Genomic DNA, 23,290 nt, shown 5'->3' with positions numbered 1-23,290 from the left:
GTAACCTATAATAATGGTTCTTGGTACGCGTTTCGTTCCGATTTCTCTCCGAGTTGGGTTATTTTAACTTTTGCTTAACGTCTTTCGAAATCGGTCGGACGATTACTTTTTTACTGTCTCGACTGCATCGATTCGTCGTGCGTCTTACTCGTCGTCGAAAAATCGTGGTATTTCTCTCGATCTGTTTTCGTGATGCTTTCCACGGAACTATACTGCACAAACCTCTACACAGTTATTAATGAAGTAGGAGCAGAAGCTCTATATCCTCCGTCTGCTCTATTATAAGACCGAACGTTTGACATTAGCTTTATTAAATAAAATCGCATCAAGAGGATCGTATACAACGGGGTTAATTGAATGATTGGTCCTAGTATACTCGGGTCAGGTCGAATCGCGTTTCCCTACAGCGTGCATTGTCCCCATGTCTATCCGAATGCTATCGCGTACGCGTGTATGTGTGCGTGCAGGGCCACCATGGCCCTCCGACTGTTTATTCACGCTTACGTAACTGCATATATGCCGAGGCTACACATTCATTCATACAACATAAAATACTTTGGCATATTTCGTTTGACGTAGTTTGCACATTAGTAATGTAAATTCCACCTTCCGTGAGGGCCCGGCCACCCTCTGGATTTCCAGAGATAGCACTCTACTGCCGACCTTTTTGGTAAGCACGGCGAAAGGGATGGAAATTTGGTAGCATCAAGGGCCACGTTAATTCTGATCCACCGACGTAAGTGGAAGCGAATTATATCGACTCGAGAGCGAATCATCGAATCGCTCGGGAAATTGGATCACGTTTTACGAACGAACCAATTTTATTGCCGGTTCGTAACGTACTTCGAATACTTGTCTCTGCTACAAACGGAATATTTGACGATCTTTTGCTTCCTACATTTTCTCTCTCTCTCTCTCTCTCTCTCTCTCTTCTTTTCTCCTTTTCCTCATTTTCTTTCTTTTTATTTTCGAACATGCCATTAAACGCGCTTGGATTATCGAAAAAAGAAAGTCAATTCAACTATTACTAGGACACTTCATATCAGCCCGTTAGCAATGTTCATTTTTGCTCACGTTCAACGACGGTGTCGGTTAATGTAAAACGCCTTCAACTTTTTAGCTGACAGAGAACGGAGAAACAGCGCGTAATCATCAAGGCCATTAACGAGCACATTTTTTACCGAAACGTTCAAGTTTACGATCGTTTTTAATCACAAGATGAATCTTCCAATATCTCGTTTTTGCCCGACCGGTCCAGAGAACGTGTAACGAAATACAGGACGGCGTTAATCCAATTTTCATTGCTATTTTCATTATGATAATGCGTCTGGCATTTCAGGGTATCGAGTAACTTGGTTTTTGTTCACGTTCAATTATTTCGCTATCCATTTAGTTTCTTTTCCACGATTGTTTCTTCCGATCGTTCTTGTTGCTGAAAGAATTAAGCTGCCACGAAATTATACGAATGACGCGCGACAAAGAGAAACGCGTATCATGTGCTTTTCGTTGTTCAATACCACTGGCTGGAAAACAAAACGTTGTTCGTTGAGCAGACGCTCTCGAAACCTTTAATTGGACAAACTCCAGCGTTAAGGAGCAACCAGTTTTCATTACGTTAACGAGTGAAAAATGGCGGATGGACGCGTATAAAATCTGCCAGTGGTTCTTAGCGTGCCGCTAAGAGAGGAAGTCCAATGAAATTCCTGAGAAAGAGTTAATTACATCGGTATTGCAACGTCGGCGGGGTCAACCGCGAAAGTTGTCGAGCGAAAGTATTTTCCACGGATCAATAGAATCCAACTGAATTGCATTGGGATCGAGCAAAATGCTAATAATGCCGACGTCGCATTGTTCGACGGATACGTAGGAGTGATTCACCGATACGCCCGACGACAATGCCTTTTTAATATCGGTTCACGAGGCGCGACTGTTACACTCGCGGAATTATTATAATGAGGACTTCTCAAGTATCTAGTTACCAGCCAGCGTAGTGACCTCTCTTCCTATACCCACGTCCCTCTGAATGGGAACGCACCGAGACGATTTTCATTTCAATAATCTCGCGCGCTGTTACGCCTTTCCAGTAATACGACTTTCCGCCAGCATTGCCACACAGGTAATAAAATTCATGAAATGATATGATGCTGTTGCATCACGCCGCGACTAATCGACAATCTTGATAAAAATCGGAATGCAATCAATTCTCGTTTCTTTCAGAGCAAATATTTCACGGGCGTTAATGCACTCGGATGTAGTGTGCAGGTACTCGGATAAGGGGTGCGTTCGTGAAACCAACGAAATCAAACGTTTTTATACTTCTAGACTGTTGCGTGAGATCTAATTAAAGCTTTTTAATTAAAGTAATGTTCAACTACGTCCAAAGAAGCTGCGCGCATCTTGTTCGTTTTTCCATTTTACGATGAAAAGGTACGCGAGAGTTTCACTTGCGTACCTTTTCAAATTACACGCGTCACCGATCATACGATCGACGCTTCCAGTGAAAGGATAGATGAAAGATTATTTCTAAATCACAATGCAATTACCACCTACTTACTCAGAATTATTAATAGCTCTTCAGATATACGTACATAGGAAATAAGCATTTGCGAGAAAGTTAGAGACCTTTCCTGCTCAGTCTTGAGAAATAATATCCATTGTACGTAAGTGGTAAAAATGATTTGGATGTTAAAGGGAAAGGATCGTTAAAGCTTCTTAATCGTATGAAAATCTCAACATATCGGACATAACGGAGAAGTGAAACTAAACTGTCGCCAAGTTTCGTGTTCGTCCTTTCGCCTATCTGTGCAACATTTATTTCTCTAAGAAAACCTTGGCGTGCATATCTATCTGTCACGATTCCCGATCACGACCGGTTTCATAGATTTCATAGAGTAAGCCTGCCGGATGGAGAAGAACAATAATCCCTAGTCCCATCTCTGATTATATACCTCTTTGGAAATCGCAAAACGGAGTGCACGGTTCGCATGGCACCGCGAGTAAGAATCTATTATCTATTTATATTATTTTTAGTATCGATCGATCGCCTTTATCTCAATTACACCTTCTCCCTCGAACCTCTTTTATTTCGAAAGGTCACCGTGCATCACAGCGAAATAGGCCATTCTCGGCTAGAGGAGGAGGAGAGCCGTCGCGGTTGTCTCGCTCGCGCACGATCGCCTCTGCAGGGAGCATAAGAACAATTCGAAGATAGCAGCGGCAGCGTCGGACGGTTCACGTCATAATAAAATTAAATTTATATCTTGGATCAAGGGAACGCGTGAGAGCTACCGCGACACGACCTCCCGTTTATTGTAAGCAAACACGTATGTCCTCGTTCGTCTTTCTCCTTCTCCTCCACCTACTCTTTCTGTACTGCCTCTTCCTTTTTCTACCCAGTCTCTTTCACATTTTTCTGTTTCCCTTTCGGCCTCGTTTTCGCGCGCTCCGTTCCGTATCTCTTTCTCCGAGTCTCGAATAGTTTTGATTCATGAGAAGGGTGTAACCCGAGCATGCGTGTTACACGTGTGTGCGTGTGTGCACACCTTGAGGTGTGTTTCTCCGCTCCTCTCGGAGGTGTACACCGCCGTTCCGTTCTCTTCTTCGTCTAGCGCGTTCTTCCGACGGACAAGGCGAAATCCGACACTGCATACCAGTAAGTCGACTTCCAACTCGGCGCCCACCCTCTCTTTCTTCTTCCGCCACGTCTGTCTACCTTTCCTCTCGCCTCCGTCCTTCTCTTTCCTCCGGCTCTTTCCCCTGCTCCGTTGCTTCCTCTACCACTTTCCTCTACCTTCTGCTCCAACGTGTGCCTGATTTTACGTGTGCTCGCGCGAACGCCAGCGGTCTACGTTTAAACACGTGTCAACATGTTGGTTGACATAGATTTTTCGTCGAGATAGAACCTCGGAAATAAGACGAGAGGCTCCGAAACGCACCAGAGAGAAGCTTGATCGACTCTCCTCCTCAAGGGAGTTGCAATGTGAGAAAGAGAATGAGGCGAGCACGAGAGAGAAGTATCCCAAAACCAGTTTGTACGTTTCGAAGAGACGCATCGCTTCTTGAAAGTACAGCCACTCGGGCCGCTTGTGGATCCGCGTTTAACACCGGCAGGCGTACCGTTTCATTGTTGGCTCCGTGTATCGCGTTCGTTGCGTCTCTCTTTTTTTTCATCGACGTCTTTCTTTTGACGAGTATCATTAGCTACAGCCAGCGATCGCTCACGCCGGGCGAAAGCATCGAATCAATTCGTAAATTTTTCCATCAGCGTCGTCTCGTTTCGCGCGGAATCGTTTGTAAACGACGATCCATCCAGTGTAAAATAAAAAAAAAAAAACAAAGCAACTTGAATGTAGCGTAGGTACTTGTTGTTTGTCGTTCTCAATCGATATCTCGTCTACATGAAAATTTCTGTTCAGAGGTCTTTCAAAGTGTAACTTCGTTCGTGCCAGATAAACGAATTCGCCGCGTGAAATAAATCTGGAGTAAAATTACTGAATCTAAAATAAATTCACCTTTGCGTATTGTAAACTCAAGTTGTAGTAGCATGGTTAGATCGGTAATTGACATGCATGATGTTTTCCAAGTCGCGACCAACTCGTGGAAACGATCCATGTCTCGGCGTTCGATAATTTTCTTCCTACGTTCGCGCCATGAATCATTCAAGGTAAAAGACCAAGGTGTATATGCACGCATTACATGTACAAGTTCAGGCACGGGTGAAAGTTGTGATATATCCGTTATAATTTTGTACGGTTGGCGTATTGCTTCCGTACGTAGGAACCATTTGTTCCGGAAAATGGCGCAATTTTGTCTCCCCCGCGCGGCAGAACAAGCGCAATACCTTCGTGGATATAATTTAAACAAGGGCTCTTTATGTAACACGGTCTATTTATTTGGGCATACCTACGCTTGTCCGCCGTATACAATGCCCATGCGAAACGTCACACAATTTCTGTTAAACGTTCTCGCCTCTAATGGACGTGTCGACTCGCATGCTACTTCGTAGAGATATATTATATTTCGCAGCTTTGGCTAGAGACAATGCTCGACAATTGTCGATACGCTCTCGTACGATTTGATTTTTCCATTTCTGCGCGAACCTTTCCATCCTTCGAGTGCCTGATTGCATAAATTAATCTCGATATGCTTCGGTTATTCCACTGTGCATGGCGAACGTTTGCCGACGATCACATAACAATATCGCGCAAATATAATTTCGAAATGCTAACTAGAATTTGTACGAAAGAGTATCGATACTCTATAAAGGTCAACAGCGCAAATTTTTTGTAGATTCATGTGCGATAGATAAGCGTTTATATTCTATCTCTCAAGCGTAGTTCGAATAGCAGACCACTGATGTAGCATTTCTGCATTCTTAGACGCGAAGAAATTTGAACAATAAAAAGCCAGTGCTCTTCAGTACTATAACCCCGCACGGTGGCTACACTCGCAATTTCATAAATCGTATGCGACTAAATTGCACGGAAACGCCGACACGCGAAATCGGCACGTTCACTCGGTGCAACTACTTTCTTCTTTCGTCCCGACCGAACTGACGCACGAATTTTCTCCCGCTCGCGCTCGCCGGTCCGGCACTCTGTCTCCCTCTTCCATCCCTTCCCTCTTTTCCATCCCCAGGAGGACCCTCGTCTCGGAAAATTCGATTTCAAGGATTTGCTGGCGACAGACACGAACACACGTCTTTCACGACATAGTGCAGCACGAGCGGAGACGAAGCTCTTATACAGGCACAAAAGCTATTGCAGCTCTTCGTCAACGACGATACGTCTATACGTAATACATACCTGAAAACTCGAGCGTTTTCGCCGTCTAGATGTACGCGCGCACGTTCCCTTACTTTTTACGCTCCGATATCAAAACGAAATTTATTATTTTCATTCTTTCGATCGACACGATTCGCCAGTTATCTAGAACGCGGACTATTTGCAAGTATTATTTAGAAAATATTATTTAATACCGTTCGCCGTCTGCGAATTGCTATGGAAATAAAATATAGCAATAACCACGGCGAATTTATACAACTGGTGTCGCGGTGCTCCAATATCGCTCGAGGGCATGCAAAAATATATCCTATGCGATCTCAATTTTGTGCAACAATTATTTTTGTGTCGCACATGTTTCGATCACATCGGGATTCTACTGTCAATCGAAACAATATTCCCCTGGTTTCATATGTACCAAGTCGACAGCTACAGAATTTATCAAAAGAATTACCGAAGCAGAGAAACGATCGTAATTCCTAAACAGGGTCAAGTAGAGTACGCGTTTGTTTTCGAGAAATTTCGGGAAACGATCTTCTCGCGTAGTAACGCCAGCTGTGTTATGTAAAAACATAAAATAAACACATGACCGAATGTCGTTGTCGTTGTCGTTGTCGTCGTCGCGCTGCAAATATTGATCCGAATTGTCATTGTTCAATTCGCAGCAGACGCGTGATACGCGATAGAACGGAACGAAAGATAATAAAATATAAAGGATAGATTGATTGGAATTCAACTCACCTTCGATCGGTGTGCAGCAATTCTACGGAACGGACGGCGAAACTGGCCACTGGACAGGATCGAAAAAACCATGAAAAAAATCGAGTTGACTGAGGGCACAGGGCCTCTTTGCTCTTGCTTATGTTCTACCCTCGAAGGGGTGCGTGAGTGCGTGCGTGCGTGTCTAAGGTCCCTCTCGCGTGCGGCGTGAGAACTGTTTTTCGGTGTTCGTAAAACGAGGTAAAAAGTAGACGATGAGGCCGCCGACCAAGTCCACTCGCAATTGCTACGGTCCGTTTCTGTTCCTTTCTCAACGCTTCTCCCCCTCCTGCTTCTTCTCCCTTTAATTGCCCTTCTTAATATGCGAAACTGCACACGAATTTCAATGGGTTCGCGTGATTATTAATTAAGACGTTCCACTCGAATCGTGCCGAATGATGTATGCACTATAAGGTGATCAGGACATCGGGGCCGATGATTGGTCGTGCAGAACGAATGCCTTCCTTTCGCTTGATCCCTGATTCGCTTGATTAATTATCTATTCGGGTAATCGGCGTCGTTCATTTACTTTGCCCGTCAAGATACACGCTCACCAGCATTTAAATATGGACGCCGATGAACGGCTGCTCTCCTGGTTAATTAACTTAACGAAAAGTCAATGCAGAGTGTCCTTTTCCCTGGCCCGAGGGGCCACGTGACGCGGCAGCCCTGCCGCTGCGATAAAAACACTGCACAATCTCGACGGATTGAAATATTTCGTTAAACCGATCCAATTACTTCCGCGTACGTACACTTGTTTCGAACGTGTCACTTAAACGACGCACATGATGTACTACTGGCTCTATTCTTCGATACGATACCTCGACTCGATTGCGATAAGTAGCTAACGTCAAGTGGTATGGCAGGCACGCGGTCGATGATCAGTCGGTCAGTCACTGAAAAAGACGTCCGTGCTGGTGCGCGTCGTAATAGTGGAGAATGTTTATCAACACGGACCATTGATTCGTAACTGTGCTGTGTCGATATTGACGCGTGTGCCAATACCGGTGAAACGTGTGTTTCTCTTTTTTAATTAGCTTTTTAATCGACACGCGATACAGGATGAATCTTTGCTAATCTAACAATGTTGACATTTCTCGTAGCTACATAGCCGAGAGTGCTGGCTACGTGTGAAAAAATTCGGGCAATGTTCGTGAATAGCACTTCACACGTGTACATATATATTTTCTACATTTGATATTATCGGTAGTTTTCACGTATATTATCCAGTGAATAATCTTGATTCTGTCATTTGTACCATTCAGTTATCTTTCGATCAATTATCATTATCCTCTGCGTATCAGGCGAATTCCAATCAAGATTCTAATCTTTCAAGGCAGTAATCAAACGACGAAAGCCTGAATTCTGAATCGATGTCAGTGATTGACTCTGCGTAGAGAAACGAGGATGTCTGTCCGCACATACGTCGGATTAATTACTCCAGCGGTTAGTCGGCACACTACGCTTACTCGTGGCCAAGTTACCGGTATATATACGGGCAGACCGGCCTCCAATTGCAGTTACTCGTGGCTGATGCACCGCACGACGCATCTCGAAACCCACACGCAGACGGCAACCCCGAAGCTCGCACTAGAAACACCCTCGGTAGCACTCCAGAGTACTCGAACGCACTCACGTCGACGGATCATGATGTTGCCAACGAGCACTGATTCAATGTAAACACACACACACGTACACGGTTATACACATGTATACGCAGACGTATATGTATGCGCGCACTGTAGCCGTGTCACAAACCCGTTGTCATCAAAATTAGTTACTAATCATGCTCCGATCAATTCCAGAAGACAATTTCGCCCCGGCGACACTCCTTGCAAAGTATTCTACCACGACAACACGCCGTTCCAATTAGAGGGATTCACGTGCACACTGGCTCTGGCTCGTACACGGATCGACTCGATCGATATTCTAGATAGGTGAAATTTCCGCGTTATCATCGCACGCGATTCTAGTCCACCATATTGTATCGCACTTATCGATAGGCAATGCGAAACCATCGGGGGCCGGATTATTGTAAATATCGATTCTCGATTATGGCGGATAATCTCGAAATTGCGATTCGATACTTCTCAGTTGGGATTGATTTCGCGCGTGAAACGCATCGTAGCGTCGTATCGACCAGCGAACAACACTGACTGACAGTTTCGCGAACTATACACGCGGTCTCGTGAGTAATCGTCGAAATTGAAACGCGAATCGGTCGTATGGGCCACCGTGATCCGGCCTCGGAACACACGCTCGTTGAACTGTCGTTCGGAGCAGCTCGGCCCGCGGTTTAGTATCAACGTTCGTTCTTGGCTGGCGTCGCGCCCCTCCCGGGACGCCGGTCGACGCCAATCGAGTGCGCGTATACCTACGTGCACGTACCTGCGAACCTGAGAGGAGAACCCACCTCTGCCTTCCTGTCTGAATCTCCACTGCGCGCACCTCTACGCCCGAGCCTGTCTGTGAGTACCATTTCTACGTTTGTACTCGCGTTGTATTTTACGATTTTGTTCGCCATCTTTCTTTTTCTGTTCTCTCTCTCTCTCTCTCTCTCTCTCTCTCTCTCTCTCTCTCTCTCTTTCTTTCTTTCTTTCTTTCCTTCTTTCTTTCTTTCTCTCGCTACGAATATCGCCTGGTATCCCTCGATATTGAATTCTCATTCGGGGAACAACTGTAACTAGAAACAAGTCACAGAGAATTTTGATTTTCAAACGGTTTTCGTTCAGACGCATACCGATTCTTTTTACCGACTTTCATCTGTTTCTAACCATATTTCGCAAATATCCTTGAATGAGTTGTATAATTGACGGAGCGCGGCGCTGTCGTCACGCTGCTCACTCCCATTAACTTTTGGCGGGCAATCGAACAACATTCCCAATCGTTGTCTATACATTTGAGTATTCAAATTTCTCTGTAACTCGTTTTCCCTGAGCGTTTATTTTCAAATGACGCGTTTTATACACTGTCATGTCGTATATTCGTTCAATAATATTGCTCGACGTTTTTTTCTATTTTGCGCACATTTTCACGTTATAAAATGCATTATCTTCGATCGAGAGCACGTTTTATAAAACATTTTGAAATGACATAAAAATCAGAGAGAAAGCATTTTTTTTTTGTTTTTTTTTTTGTTCGTGTCTCAAGTGCAACCCGTTTAAAATATTTTCTATCCACGAGACTTTCCTGTAATTATTCGCTATAAAATCCGCTCGCGATGCGATAAAATAACACAAAGGAGTAAGATACAAACCCGTGGATAGCTCAAAGCTCGCGACAAGTACATTAAGAGCTTGCCTCTCAGGTGGCTCAATTTAACTGAAGAACAACAGGTATACCAGTAGGAGACCAGACTCGTTTTCCTTCTCGTCGTTGAGTATTACCATGGTTGAGTAGCACGCGGACAGCAAACGCGGAATTCACAACGCCGTCTCGACCTTGCTCTTGCTCTAATTGGCAGACGCTGATCCGAGATCTCGAGTTTAAACGTTTAATGACGAAACTGCTATTATTCTCTCGCGATCTTGCTCTACGTCCATCTTGTTACAATCCGCGATCACCTGAATCGTCGAACGAGCTGGATTTATATTTAACAATGGCCCTTTGTCCTGCTTATTAATTTCCTGGCTGTGCGGGATGATTTAATTGAAAAGAATAACATTAGCGCACGTGGAAATTGAAATGCATTATCGTTTCTCGATTGAAAACGTTGCATTCAGCAAAAAAAGAATGTCGATAACAATTATTGTGTATGATTTCTCTTGCCCTCTTCCATCTCGTTACATACGTTACACGAATTTTCCCATTGGATAAACAACTACATTACAATGTAGAAACTGGATGTTTACGCGGTACGCGAGCACTGCTAGTGGAAAATTTCTTGTTTAATCATTTTATCGCTGGCAACGTACACCACGCCATTGCATATCTGTTTTAGTTTGCGATCGCTTTCGTTTCCGCATGGATATGCCCAAACGAATATACGGAAAGTATCGGATCGGGCAGGAACTTGCGAGCACTCGATTTTGCCGGTGGTAGTTCACGTAAATGTACAGAGAGAAGCCAGACTGCATGCCGCATGCAGAGCCACGCATGTGCGCCTGTTGGGAAGAGATTTCATAGTCCATGTAGTTTGGCATCAATGCGAAATCTGGGGTTGGTTTCAGACGCGCGATAAAGCCATTTCAAATTGAATAACAGATTTCTGAGCACACAACAAAATGCACTTGCTGTGAACGTTTCTGAAACCCGGGAAAGAGGGTGGAACAATAGTGCGCGCTTTCCCCTCTACTTACACTTTCCATTTGGCCTGTCTGCGAAGCCGGCTGTCTACAGTCTACGTTTTCAACAAATATGTACGTTACCAGACTGATCGACTGTTTCACTTCCATCTCCGTACATGTGTAGTATATGCTATTTATATCCATGCTTAATGACTCTGAAGTGTCGCTACGATATGCCAATTCAGAAAAACAGTACTTTTTCCCTTTTTTTTAAATCTCGTACGTGTATCTCTCCATCGTAAAAAGCAACAAAAAAAAAAAAAAAAAAAAAAAAAAAAAAAAAAGGTTACCGCGGAGATGAATCATATGTGACACGAGTCTGTGCTTAAAAGCTCTTTTCTTTGTACACAAGTTACGATAAATATCTCCACCGCGTTACAACTTTATTTTTCCGCAAAATGTTTATGTTTATCATTCTTGAGTGGCCGTGTCGTTCGTTATCAACGTTTACGATACGAAGAATGTCATTTAACAAGATTCGTCAATTAATTTATCGGAATTCTAAAGTTGCTACAGCTTACGCTGAATCGCAAGTATTCAATCGAGAGCCATAACTGAATCGTGCGTGATAAATTACTCGTGGAAACAGCTTAAAAGGAATGAAAAAGTGAATACAAGCGGAGTCACTCAGAGCGATTGCGAAATGTGTGGCGGGTAATTAAGACGATGTCGCTACATTAACTTTGCATTTGCATGCAATTAATATTGAACATCAACTTGCACCTGTTTGGTTCGTTAGAGCGTCGATGAAACAAGATAATTAAATAAAAAATTGCTTTTGGTTTTAAATTGGTTGGTCAACTGATCGGTCGATCATAAAAAGCGAAAAAACGGTCGAGAAATTATCGTCATAAATTTTTGCCCTTCGAGGAATTTTAAACGTACTAATTGAAAAATCATTTATTCAGCTATCTTCTTTCTCGCTATAATTTAATATCGCGTAAATACTTTTATAGAATAACATTCACTTTTCGATATTAATCATTCGAACGTATCACGTAAATGTCTTTCATTTTTCGTAATTGCATTTACCAATTCAACGCCCGCAAGTACACATAGTGACGTATTGAATATTTCAATCAGGAATATTGATTTCAACTTCGATATATTCAAAAATCGTTCATATTTAACTTCATTTAAAATTATTTACGCAAACTGAATGTTCGGCGAAGCTTTGCGTGACAAGTGCGAGCGCACTGATGTAATTCGAATGAATAGAACTGACGTCGTGTAATTACCATTTATTCTATTTTTAACGAAGTGGCTTTAAAAATCATCGACGTGTGCGAGCGACCGTAATTCTTCAAAACGTACCGGCTCCATTGTTCGCGCATGATAAAAGAATTACATATTTCAAAACATGCCGAGAGCATCGCTCGCGATTATTTTTCTTTCAAATATCACGACCGCGTTTCCACATTTTCTGTATATTATCTCGCTGCATCATATATCCCGATAATTGTGTACTAATTCACCTGCTGATTACGAACTTTTCTCCACCGCTGGCAACGTTCGGAACAATGCTCATTATTTGCTTAACATTAATGCACGTTCATTTTACACTATATATATGCATTAAGCAGTGATTTACTATCTTTTATGAAGTACCTTGTAGAATTGGACTGTGAGATTGGGCCAATTAATAAACGCTTTGATACACAATTATCTGCCATTGTCAACGCTATCACGCTTAATTGCGATTTTAATTGCCTTTTATGAGTTGCACGTTAACGACGTTACAAGATTACCTGGTCCAGTAAATCCCGTCACGCGACCAAACGTCATAAAATTCACGCTGTGGCAAGAACTTTAGAATACGTTTTTTCGCGAACGAGCGAGCGATCGGTTTGGTTCACCGTGTCGCGGAATACAGTCAATCTCATCTCGATTCAAAGTTTCAGCTTTCGAGCGCATGCCTTGGCAAAACTGATATTCCAAAACTTTTCACACGTTGACACGTTCGAGAGGGTCGCAGGAACAGGAAGAGTAGTCGAATCGACGCTGCGAGAAAGAGAGAGAGAGAGAGCGAGAGAAAGAGAGAGTTTTACGGCGCGAGTTTCGAATCCTGCATCTCGATGCCAACAACACTCGACAGTCAGAAAGCGACGATGCAAAGTTTACGCCGTTCGCGTTGCACGCGTTCTAGATTAAAGCGTAAGCGGCTACGTGTTATGTAGATACCCCCACCAAACGCATAGTTATATAGCTTTCCACAGGTACTTGTTGTATGAAATTAGCATGGCCGTGATAGGATTGAATTTATTCATGTACGATTTAAACTAGCTGACGAGGGTAGCGCGCCTTTGTCGAGCATCCTCCAACGTTCCTTACTCGTCTCTCTCTCTCTCTCTCTCTCTCTCTCTCTCTCTCTCTCTCTCTCTCTCTCTCTCTCTCTCTCTCTCTCTCTCTCTCTGTCTCCATTTATACCGTGTTTCTCTTTTTCGTCCGATCGGTAAACCCCTCTCGGCTCGTTCTCTCCTCCTCGTATGGCTCCACCATGGCACTTACGTGTGTTTTGCGCCCGACACGATCGTCGCTTCTATGTGTCCGCGCGGCCAGTGTCGGCACGAACTGCATGCCCTCCCGCGCGTGCCACTCGTGCATTCTTTGCACCGATCGAACGTTATGCAGATCCGCTCCGGGGCTGAATTTGTGCCTGATGGCGAGGTCGTGCATCAGTCGGCAGAGTGACCGAGACTTTACACTACGAATACCCAAGAAGCCCCGGGATTCTTGGAATGTTTTGCTCACGTTACACCAGACAAACAATATATTCGACATCGTTGTAAAGAAGTTATGCGCGAGATTTCACTTTGCTTTTTCAAAAGATAAGCGGTTGACGGTGTGATTCTCGCGTTTCACGTATTTACTGGCATTCTGCGATCTGTCGGACATTGTCTGAAATTCACCTTCTTCCTGTTGCGCCAGTAATCAAGTAGAAAAACCGGAACAACAAAGATCGACAAAGGAATCTGAATGAACCGCGTTAATCGTTCCCCGTTCGTTATCGCATAAATTGCACATTCTTGTCGCGAAATGAATTTTCCGCGTTCCCTAATCGAGTGGAAATGACATAATGGCGTATTTAATCGCCAAATAACGACGGACGATAAAACCATTTTTCACCGTCGCGTATCGAAGCTTGTTCCATCGTTGTCCGGATCGATTGAAACCCGCTGAAGAAACGACAGAATGAAGGCAAATGATATTTATGTATTATCACGTGCGAAAACTTACTCGCGATCGAATTTAATTTCTTGAATAATACGAATTGTATTATATTGTTAGCGTTGTTAGAAAGAGAGAGAGAGAGAGAGAGAAAAGATGAAATAAATATTGCAAAGGAATCACGTTGAAATTAACAAGGAAATCTACTTCGCGAGATAGTATTGCACCGTCGGCACCCGAAATGGTAGGTACACGTGTCACGTGTACGTGTTCTCATCGAATCAGCTCGACATAGTATTTACGAACAACGACAAACACGTGTCGCGCCTTACTAAATTATGTACTGTTCCAACACCAGGACGACGACGATGACGTTAATTGCTTCGGAATAAATCCCACAACAAAACGAAAATTTCATCGAGCGTTTCACGAACAGACGTTATACAGGGGTTCTGACAATTCTAGGTAGTATTTGTACAGTTTCGTAATGTGATTATATATATATACACACAACATATATATACACAACATATCGTTTGTACTCGATGAAGTGGGCGATACAATCGACAACGTTTAAGACTCGCTCACGTGGAAACGAAAGCGGCACAAATGAAATGAAGAAACGAGCAAAAGATAGAGGTACAAAGGGGACGAGTACATACATAGGAGGTTTTCCGCGAGGTTGAGAAACGGCTCGTTGCTCAACGCCTCGTTCTCGGGTCGGTTTGGAATGAAAAATTCTTTGCTGAAACGCGGCCTTGCGCGTTGCGATCTGAAAATTTCCTCCGGACGGAACGAGCCGGAAAGGTCCTTAATGACAAAGTGTCTTAAGGTCGGACTACCCGCTCCAACTTGCCGGCTAACTAAATTAAGAGCGGCAGCTCGAGCGCGTGAGAGCGTTCTTAAAATGTGGAAACAGCCGAGTCTTAACTACCGTACGCAAACAGCGACAACGCGCCGCGACTAGGCGCTGATTAAATCTCAGATGATAATTCGCACGCGCTCTTCGCACGCCCTTGTGACTCGATTCCACCGATTCGAAAGTGACTTTGTGTTGCTGGAACAATGAGGGATCTAGTGAATTGATAGAACAGAACGTAGGATATCAGCTAGTGTGAATCTCGATTGGAGATAATGTTATCTCTGAGAGGCTTTGATCTCATCATTGAATGACGCGATCTCGATGACCATCGATGACTGTTGAGCGATCTCGACCATCGATGACACGATTTCGATGGCGATTAGTCTAGGCGAAACGATGAAATTCCTTGAAATTCTTAGAGATAAGTGACCTTTATGCTCGTAGTATATTCTTGATTTCCTATAATTTAATTCCTTACCGTGTTTAGACAATTATGTAAATCTCCATAGGGAATACCTACATTTCCCACAGTCAGAAGCGCGTACAAAACCTCAAAGAGCTGGTTTCGAACACATAACTCTCTGCTTCCTTTCTTCTTCTTCTCACTCGTTTCTTATAATCTGTATTCCTAGCTACGGCCGATTGCATTTTGCTTGGACTTTTTGCACGATGAAAATGACAATTTTCTCCCGCTCTTCCGCAGAAGAACCAGCGATCCTACTTTGTGAGTTTACATCAAGCATCTTTGCCCCCTTACTTTCCATTTTCTTTCTGTGCATGCCTACACCGACGGCGCAAGAAATGCCAATAATGATTCGACTTAAGTTTAATGAGAAGTATCGTCTCTCTTTAAAAACTGTTTGATATTGCTTTTTCCAAGAGATCCGGCCGTGCGTGTCGTCGCTTTCTGTTCTTCAAACAATTTTAATTTCTTTCCCACTGTGCTTTCCGGTGCTGTCCATCTCTCGCGATGCTTCGCTCTCCACTGTGCGTTTCTCCGACAAAGCCGGGTGTGTGCACGAAGGTCGGAGTAGTCTTGCAACCAGTCCGATAATTATCTCGAACCGGAGATGTACTATTAGTGATTGCAGTCTACGTATACTCGTATCATCTTGCCTTCGCGCCGCTCGGTCCTTTGCATCTTTCCTCGTTATTAAAAGCAATCCTCTTGTTCTTGCCATGCAGTCATTACATTACATACTTATCGCACGTTACGCAATAATTAATACGTCGCATCGATACATCCAGGATCGCACGGTGCAGCAATTTGTTCTTGTAATGAAAATTGATAAATTTATCACGTTGCAAAGGTGGAAATTATTTCAATACGCGGAGTTTGATTGATTAACCGATAAATTGTTGCTTCGTATTCGCGAAATAATATCAATACGTTTACGCATCGAGGCTTGATGTACGTATAAATGAAAATGCGAAGGAGACATTCGCGAGAACGTTTCGCGAGAGTAAGAGAAGATGGCGATTAATTATCTTAATTGGCGCGGATTCTAATGGAAAGAAACGTGGCGGATCGTCTGTTGGTAACAGGTTGCAAATTGTTTGAAGTCGCGGTCGTCGAAACGGAGGGATGTAAGTGGACTGAAACGTCCCACGCGGCTGCGAAATGGCAATTTCGAGGGGGAGGGGGGGGGGTAGCGTCCGACGTGGGAGAGGGAGGGAGGCAGAGTCGGTGAAATTAGGGGAAGCGAGAAAGGGTGTGAGGACAGAAAAGGGAAGAGACGAAAGAAGCGTGAAGGTGGGGTTTAGCATCGCGTGCTACGAGCCGGTTGTGTAGCCGGCATAAATGATAAAAACGGACAGGAGGAGCGACCGGTCCGCGGCTAAACCTCAATAAGTGTAAAGACCGCATGCAAATACCAACCAATTATAAAAGAGAGTCCGTGGGCCACTCTTGCCGCGCGTGAAATATTATCAATTTTCGACGCGCGTTATCGCACACACCCCCGCATTCGGCGTACGGGCTGCATCACCGTGGGCAGCAAGCCCACCGACCATCGTTCGTTTCGTGAGGTACGAAACGGAGATATATTCGAGAGTAGAGCCGTCACGATGCTCCTCGCAACTTGTGCCTTCTGCTGATTCTCTGTAATCTACCGGCAGGAATATTACATCGATCCGCGTGAACGTTTTTGCCTATCGGAAATTCGACGATTCGCATGATCCTCGTTAGTAGGTAGATACACGCAAAATACACCCTCTCGAGCATCCTCTACATCTACAGAAGCAACATTGGACAACGTTCTACGCTTTTAACGCCCCGTTTCGCAACATAGAACAGAGACACAAGAACAAAGCGAGAAACACAGAGAGAAAAAGAGAGAAATACAATTGCGTAACATATAAATAACGAAGTATTCGCGAGTCGATGAGAGATAGCTCGTGACAAGGATTAATGGGGCGCAGCATCGGCGTTGCTTATTATTAGTAGTACTACTCGCATAATTAGCTATGGGAAAACGTGTAAGCAATGATCGATTCGAACGTCGGCCCTCGAGTTTCGCTCTCTTAGTCTCTCGGTGGAGAGCAGCGCGTTCTTTTTCTCGGCGGCTAAAGAGGCTCTTCTTGCCCGGCCGGTATTCCACCGGCGTGCAACGTCGATCTGACAGTGATCGAGCACTGTCATTCGAGTCGACGGCGCATACCTTGCAAGATTCTGTACGCGCCAGCAATTATGCTATCTTGGGAATGCCTTGTATCACTCGATTCTCGCTTTTCGCGGCATTAACAAAAGTACGGACATTGTGCCCGGCTACTGGAAACGACACGGTATGCCTGGGCCGTGCTGGCACCAGGGGTTATTCGCGGTAATGCCACACCACCAAATATGAACCGAAGCTTAATTAACGTACAAGCAATTAACCGTAGAATTATCGTGCTCGGTTTTGCTCCGGTGATTATCGGGAAGAGTGGGATTCCTCGAAACCGGAACGGTACGACGCCCGGAGGAAATTATTACGTGTGTTTTTGTTCTCTGTGTCTACGTCGAAATTGCGCGAGCGCGGGAAAGGGAGCAGTCATTTTTGAGCGGCCCGCATAACGCTTCCCCGTTCGAACGGTCTAATTATTCTTTCGATTGTGCTTCTTTTTTCTTCGCGGAGAACCAGTTGGTACAGAACCGTTCAAATATTAACATTTAATTACTGCTTCTTCGGATTAATTCCCACGAATAGAGGGATTTTTCCTCCGTTTAATAATTCCATATATTATACATACGTATACGGAAGAGTGGTCTATTTAAGCGAGTTCTTGAAAAGCCCTTGAGAAAAATATTCTTACCAATTGTTAGCCTTTTGAATATTCATGTTGGACGAAAAAATACATTTTGTAGCATCACAATTTGAGAAGATATTTAAGTGATTCCACTTAAATGGACCAGCCTGTATATATATATATATATCTACGTACGTATATATTCTTGATAGAAAGGTCAACGTTAGACACTATCGATCGAAGGAATCATCCCGAAAAGTTGGTACAAATAACCTTTAGCCAAGACCGAGGACAGTTTCGATTTCGTTGAGCCCGGGAACCGTACCGACCAAACTTTTCGCAGGTTATTATCGTTTTGAAAGGGAACAGCGCCCATGGACCCGGAGAATCCGGTTGAACGGTTCGCGGCGAGCGGAAATGCGAGAACGATCGAGCCACCATCCTCGGTCTCCTTCGTGCCACGGACTTTCCTCCAGGCCGCCGCGAAGAATTCGCGGAATGTCGTCGCAAATCGCTTCTCTGCGGGTGAGAGCAAGCCGCGTCCAGACTACAACCGAAACTTTTCGAAAGAGAAAAATTAGATATCCGTTGTGTGTCCGTCCGAGAGAGAGATTCGTGGTTCCGCCACGTGAATTTCCTTTCACCGCGACGAAAGAAAGCGACGACGACGACGACAACTGCGTGGCATCGGTCGAAGAAACAGAGACAGAGAGGAAGACGGGCAAACTGGAAAAGAGAGGCGTATGATATATGGAAGGCTAAATCGAATTTTCGTTCGTTTGTGAACTTCGTTTGCCCGAAGAGTACAAGGCTAAAAGGATCTCGCAGTCGGGAATGAAATTTTTCCGCTATCCGAGAAAACTTAACAGCGACAAGGGAGCACGAGAGGAGGGATGAGATGGGAGGTTAGGAGAACAGGTGAGCGGTTATGGATAGAATTACAATTTCGTACCTTGACTGTTCTTTGACTTCGGCTCATTAGAGTGTACGTCTCACGAGCTCGTCTGCTCGTTATCGCGTCGTAAAAATTAATCAAGTTTTCAGAGCCCAGTTCGTGCCCAGAGTCGCGGTCGTGACCCGTTTAGACGTAAATTCGTGAATGCCGCCTCGACGAAGTTCCTTTATTATTTATACGGTAATTATTAAGACCAGGATTAAAAGTTTCCCCGTTGCGGCGTAAGCTCGCTGTCCACGAGGTAAGCGATTCAAGATTTTACGGACGGGCAGGAGACTGTAAAAATTAAATTAATAAGAGACTTGCTTGCTCCTCACGGAAGATGAAGACGACCTGATTCAGCGAATTTAGAGCTCGGCTTTTTCCTGTTTTTCTATAGATTCCTTTCTTTTTTTTTTTTTCTTTTTCCTTTTTCCACCCGGCCAGGGTCAAAGACCTCCGACGTCGCGTCGCGTCGCGTCGTGTCGCGTCGCGCGTACTTCTTTCCTCGCTGCGTCCCCGAGGATGAAGAATACAGAAAGTCGGGAAGGGTAGATGGATGTCCTAACCGAGTTATAAACGCGACTATAAAAATCAAATTTGCGGCGTCTCCCTCGGTCAAATTGGCTTAGACATTATTCCAATCTATTCTGCAGGAATATTCGAGGCTCTCGTAGAACAATTTTCAGCCTTGTCCCGTCATAATATTCCACGCAGCTCGAACCTTCGATTACTCATTGTTCGAGCGACATTTCTCCTGTGCACCGTGAACACGAAAGAAAGAAGGCAAAGGAGCAAAGAGGATAGAGTGCAAATGCTCCGGGATTGCGTCTGGAACGTGTTCGTTTCAACTTTGTCGAAACGTTTCAACTTTGTTGCGAGTACGTTTCTGGGAAAGCATCGCGATATTTTCACGTGTGTGTAGCCTGTTACGACGTGGCCTGTTATCTCCAAGGACCAACGACCATTCCAATGTCGCGTGGTCCCGTTCCCTTTCGCGACCGCGTTCAATTTTTTTCGCACACGTTCCTCTAACTATAAGTAGTCCCCTTTTTCTGCTTGTAGCTGGTCTTTTCCTTTCTCGTCCCTTCGACCGGGCGAGAAGGTTACGTCTTACGAAACATAAAGCCGTAGAAACGACGTGTTCGACGAAACAGTCCGTGCCAAAGGCGAGTGCTCAAAGACGAAGCCAGCCGGCGAATTTCACTTCCAATAAATGGCTGTGGTCGGCGGCCACTGTCAATCTTTATGAGATTTCGTGGTCAATGGAGATAATTTAGAACAGCGTCATTGCTCGTTCCCATGGCGCACGATTTATTGCCGGCGTTATTATGAACGGCCGTACGAAACCCTGTTAAGAATGGTTGTTGCAGTCGGGATGCACTGAACGAAAAGGAACGAGACAGAAGCGGACAGGACGAAGAAAGAGACAGAGCCTTGAAGCCATACCGTGCAGAAAGACCTCGCGTGTAGACGTCCTTAAATAGTATGCAGATTTTAACTGCTTGCTTCTGTCAATGTTATTATTTTATTGAGCAAACGGTCATAGGTGGGATGACATACGTCCCCGCTGGGTCTCCATGCGTGTAACTTCGGACATTTTTCCTCGCTTAATTTATCGACCTCGTTACGCTAATTCGCGGAATCGTAGCGCTTTGATTTCGATCTCGATTTCACGGTCGTTGGAAAATTATAGAAACTACTACTAAAATAATTTATTAGTTAACGCGAAAAATTCTTAATACGGAGAAAAACAGCATTTACGATGATTTTAAATTTAAAACGAACTTTGCTTCGGGAGCCATGTTTATTAGTATCTGCTTCAGCTCTAAAATAGCCGAAAATTCGTCGACAATAAGAGTGCTTTCTGCCAACGAGACACGAGATCGAACTGACTGCCAATTTAACGCCATTATCCCGGTCGATTTCGAACGCGAGAACCGGAGGCCGAAGGTGAGGATTGGTCGGGGGTTGGACGTAGACGAGGTCGTCGTCGTCGTCGTCGTCGTGATCGTCGCCGTCGTGTTCTTGGTGGCGATATAAATTTTCAAGGAAAGTGTTACGGAAGCGATTTGCAGTATGCGGGGAGCTATCCGGAGGTAGTTATGATCCGTTGCCAATAGCTAATGCGGCAATGGCGTGCAAATCGACGTAGACGACGAACATGATTCAGTTGACTCGAAGTTGGCGCGGCCAGCGGCGCGGGTCTACCAATCGATTCTGAATCTCTGCATAAGCCTGTGCAGGTTGCTGCAGTTCATGGCTAAAGCTTTGGTGAGACGGAGAGATGTACCACTGGCATTTGATTAAGAAACTTGTTCGAACGTCGCAAAGTTCCGGCGATAAAGCGCCGGAACAATGATTCCATCCGTTTTACGTGGCGTGTCAGCCTGTTGAAAAAAAAACGCTTCCGCGAATTTCGTTGCGTCGTACATGGCCCGTCGTGCAAGAAAATTCCAGATTTAATCTCTCTTAACATGGAACGGTTTTAACTATAAATAACTTTCATCTTCTCCTTGTGACAATTGAACGATCAAGATTTGAACAGCAAGGGATCGGGACGTTTTCCCGGATGCCAAGCGCTCGGCGTTTGAGAAAAGTTGTTCGTGTAACGTTTAAATATTCACGAGAAATATGGAAGCACCGATTGAAACGTATCCGTAGTCGGATACCTTTCAGTCTCGAGAAGTCTTTATGGAATCCACACGATACAACCAATACACTTTACGGATATCGATCAAGAGCAATAAGAACGATGATAGAATGCATCGTCCGTATAGAACGTTTTGTGCAAAGTAATGGCGACCGGGTGCATAGGCATCGATTTCCAATGAACGCTCGCTTTTAACGCTAACAAGCCACTCCGTCACGTAAATCCTTAAGAATCGGAACCGGCCATTCTCACCGGCCTCATTGAAAACGGAATAGCTATATATACGTGACGGAAATCGTGTTTCATTTCTCACGATCTTCTTCTTTACAATATCCTCTCGGCAACTTGGCTGATGCCCCAACTTTTAATGGGTGAAAACAACTCGCTCCCACCGTCCCGAATCGCTTCCTTACAGTTTTCTCTCTCAATCAGCCATAGAATCGACCCGCGAATCTTCCTCCACCCCCCTTCGAGAGATCTCGCTGTCAACGCTGTCCTATGAAATCGTTTCAAACTCGTGGCTGTTCCATTTATTAATTTAACCAGCGGAGGCTTGATTAAACGCGGAAGCTCGTCTCGTGTTTCCCGAAAGGGGCGTGCCGGTTCGCGCGAATTCGTCCCGAACGGAATGATTAGTCAAAATAAATTAGTACATCTAGCGGCTCTAATGGTAGGCCGATGTTTTCCTGTACAAATTATAGGGAGCCGTGTTTTCACGCGGCCCGCTGCAACAAACTCGCGTCACGCCGGCTTGAAATCAAACCTCGTGGGCAGGGGGTGGAAAAAGATGCGCGAAAACACGATGTTTTGTTTGTTCCGTAACAGGTGACAGACCGGACCTATAAAATGCCCGAATTCCAATTGCAATCGGCATTTATCAGCTGTCATTCGGGACACGTAAACAGGCGGCGAGATGGCCGTTTCGCCAGTTTTTCCATCGCGGCTTGTACCGTGAAATCACGGCACGCAATTCAACGCTGCATCGCGCCGACTGCTCGAATCTACGTGTTACAATGCGCAACATTATGCAACGGTATTCAACCGTGAAACAATTATACGCGTTTCAAGCGGGCCACATTCGGCCTTGTAATCGTCGTAAATCTATTTTCGCGCGGCATTGTTTGCCGCGCATATTAACTCGTTACCGGTCTCTCGAAACGAATGATACCGAACCGAACGACAATCATTTTCCACCTGTGATTCTTCGATGTCTTTCTTCCCCGTTTCGACTTCAAACGCTGTTGTGAAGGCGTTGTTTGTTTCAATTTTTCTAATTCGCTTCTCTTTTTTGGTAGATATATAATTATTTCCCGATTTCCCAAATAGCAAGAATAAAACGGACGTTCTATCTATTTGTCTACGTTGAAATCCTCCGAGCTTTTGTCTGCCGTATCCATGAAAGGATATATCGATCTGTCATATCACCGCCGTGTCGTCTGTTTTTCTCGAAAAGTTTCATTCCGAGTAATCAGGCGGACAGTCCCCTGCACAACGGGTACAAAGCCGACGGGTCGAATTTCTGAGACGACCGTGAATACAGGACACGCGAATTGCAATCTCGTGCTTTTCTCCAGAGTAAACTGATTTACACTCGTTGATGCGAGCCCCTTTCTACTTTCA

At 44.6% G+C, this 23,290-nt stretch overlaps 2 protein-coding genes and 1 long non-coding RNA gene across 9 annotated transcripts in view; 2 read left to right on the top strand and 1 right to left on the bottom strand.

Annotated features, from left to right (window-relative positions):
* The window catches only part of LOC122534329 (latrophilin Cirl-like), a 413,745-nt gene extending 405,954 nt beyond the window's left edge, over positions 1–7,791 (bottom strand). For 5 of the 6 annotated variants that reach the window (XM_043664849.1, XM_043664854.1, XM_043664855.1 and 2 more), the window contains exon 1: positions 6,522–7,711. In XM_043664849.1, the coding sequence (XP_043520784.1) occupies positions 6,522–6,593 (72 nt within the window). In that variant the 5' untranslated portion in view covers positions 6,594–7,711. Of the gene's footprint in view, positions 1–6,521 lie in introns of all 6 variants that reach the window. The other variant, XM_043664848.1, reaches the window with a different exon arrangement.
* Positions 7,792–7,946: 155 nt separating this feature from the next.
* LOC122534336 lies at positions 7,947–8,480 on the top strand. The gene is made up of 2 exons (XM_043664865.1): positions 7,947–8,215; positions 8,345–8,480. Exons 1-2 carry the CDS (start codon positions 7,947–7,949, stop codon positions 8,478–8,480), a joined length of 405 nt encoding a protein of 134 aa, XP_043520800.1.
* A 99-nt stretch (positions 8,481–8,579) lies between these two features.
* LOC122534338 overlaps positions 8,580–23,290 on the top strand; it is a 137,702-nt gene continuing 122,991 nt past the window's right edge. For both annotated transcript variants that reach the window (XR_006307863.1, XR_006307864.1), the window contains exon 1: positions 8,580–9,007. This is a non-coding gene — a long non-coding RNA (uncharacterized LOC122534338). The remainder of the gene's footprint in view (positions 9,008–23,290) is intronic.

Source organism: Frieseomelitta varia, unplaced genomic scaffold (assembly GCF_011392965.1).
Source record: "Frieseomelitta varia isolate USP_RPSP 00005682 unplaced genomic scaffold, Fvar_1.2 scaffold_587, whole genome shotgun sequence".
Lineage (NCBI taxonomy): Eukaryota > Metazoa > Arthropoda > Insecta > Hymenoptera > Apidae > Frieseomelitta > Frieseomelitta varia.
The sequence above is the reverse complement of the archived record's forward strand: the minus strand, read 5'-3'. Positions and strand labels throughout refer to the sequence as shown.

Coding starts and splice junctions, on each gene's coding strand:
- LOC122534336 (XM_043664865.1), top strand. CDS start 7,947: ATGTCTGTCCGCACATACGTCGGATTAATTACTCCAGCGGTTAGTCGG. Junction 8,216..8,344: donor CCAACGAGCACTGATTCAAT/GTAAACACACAC, acceptor GATCAATTCCAG/AAGACAATTTCGCCCCGGCG.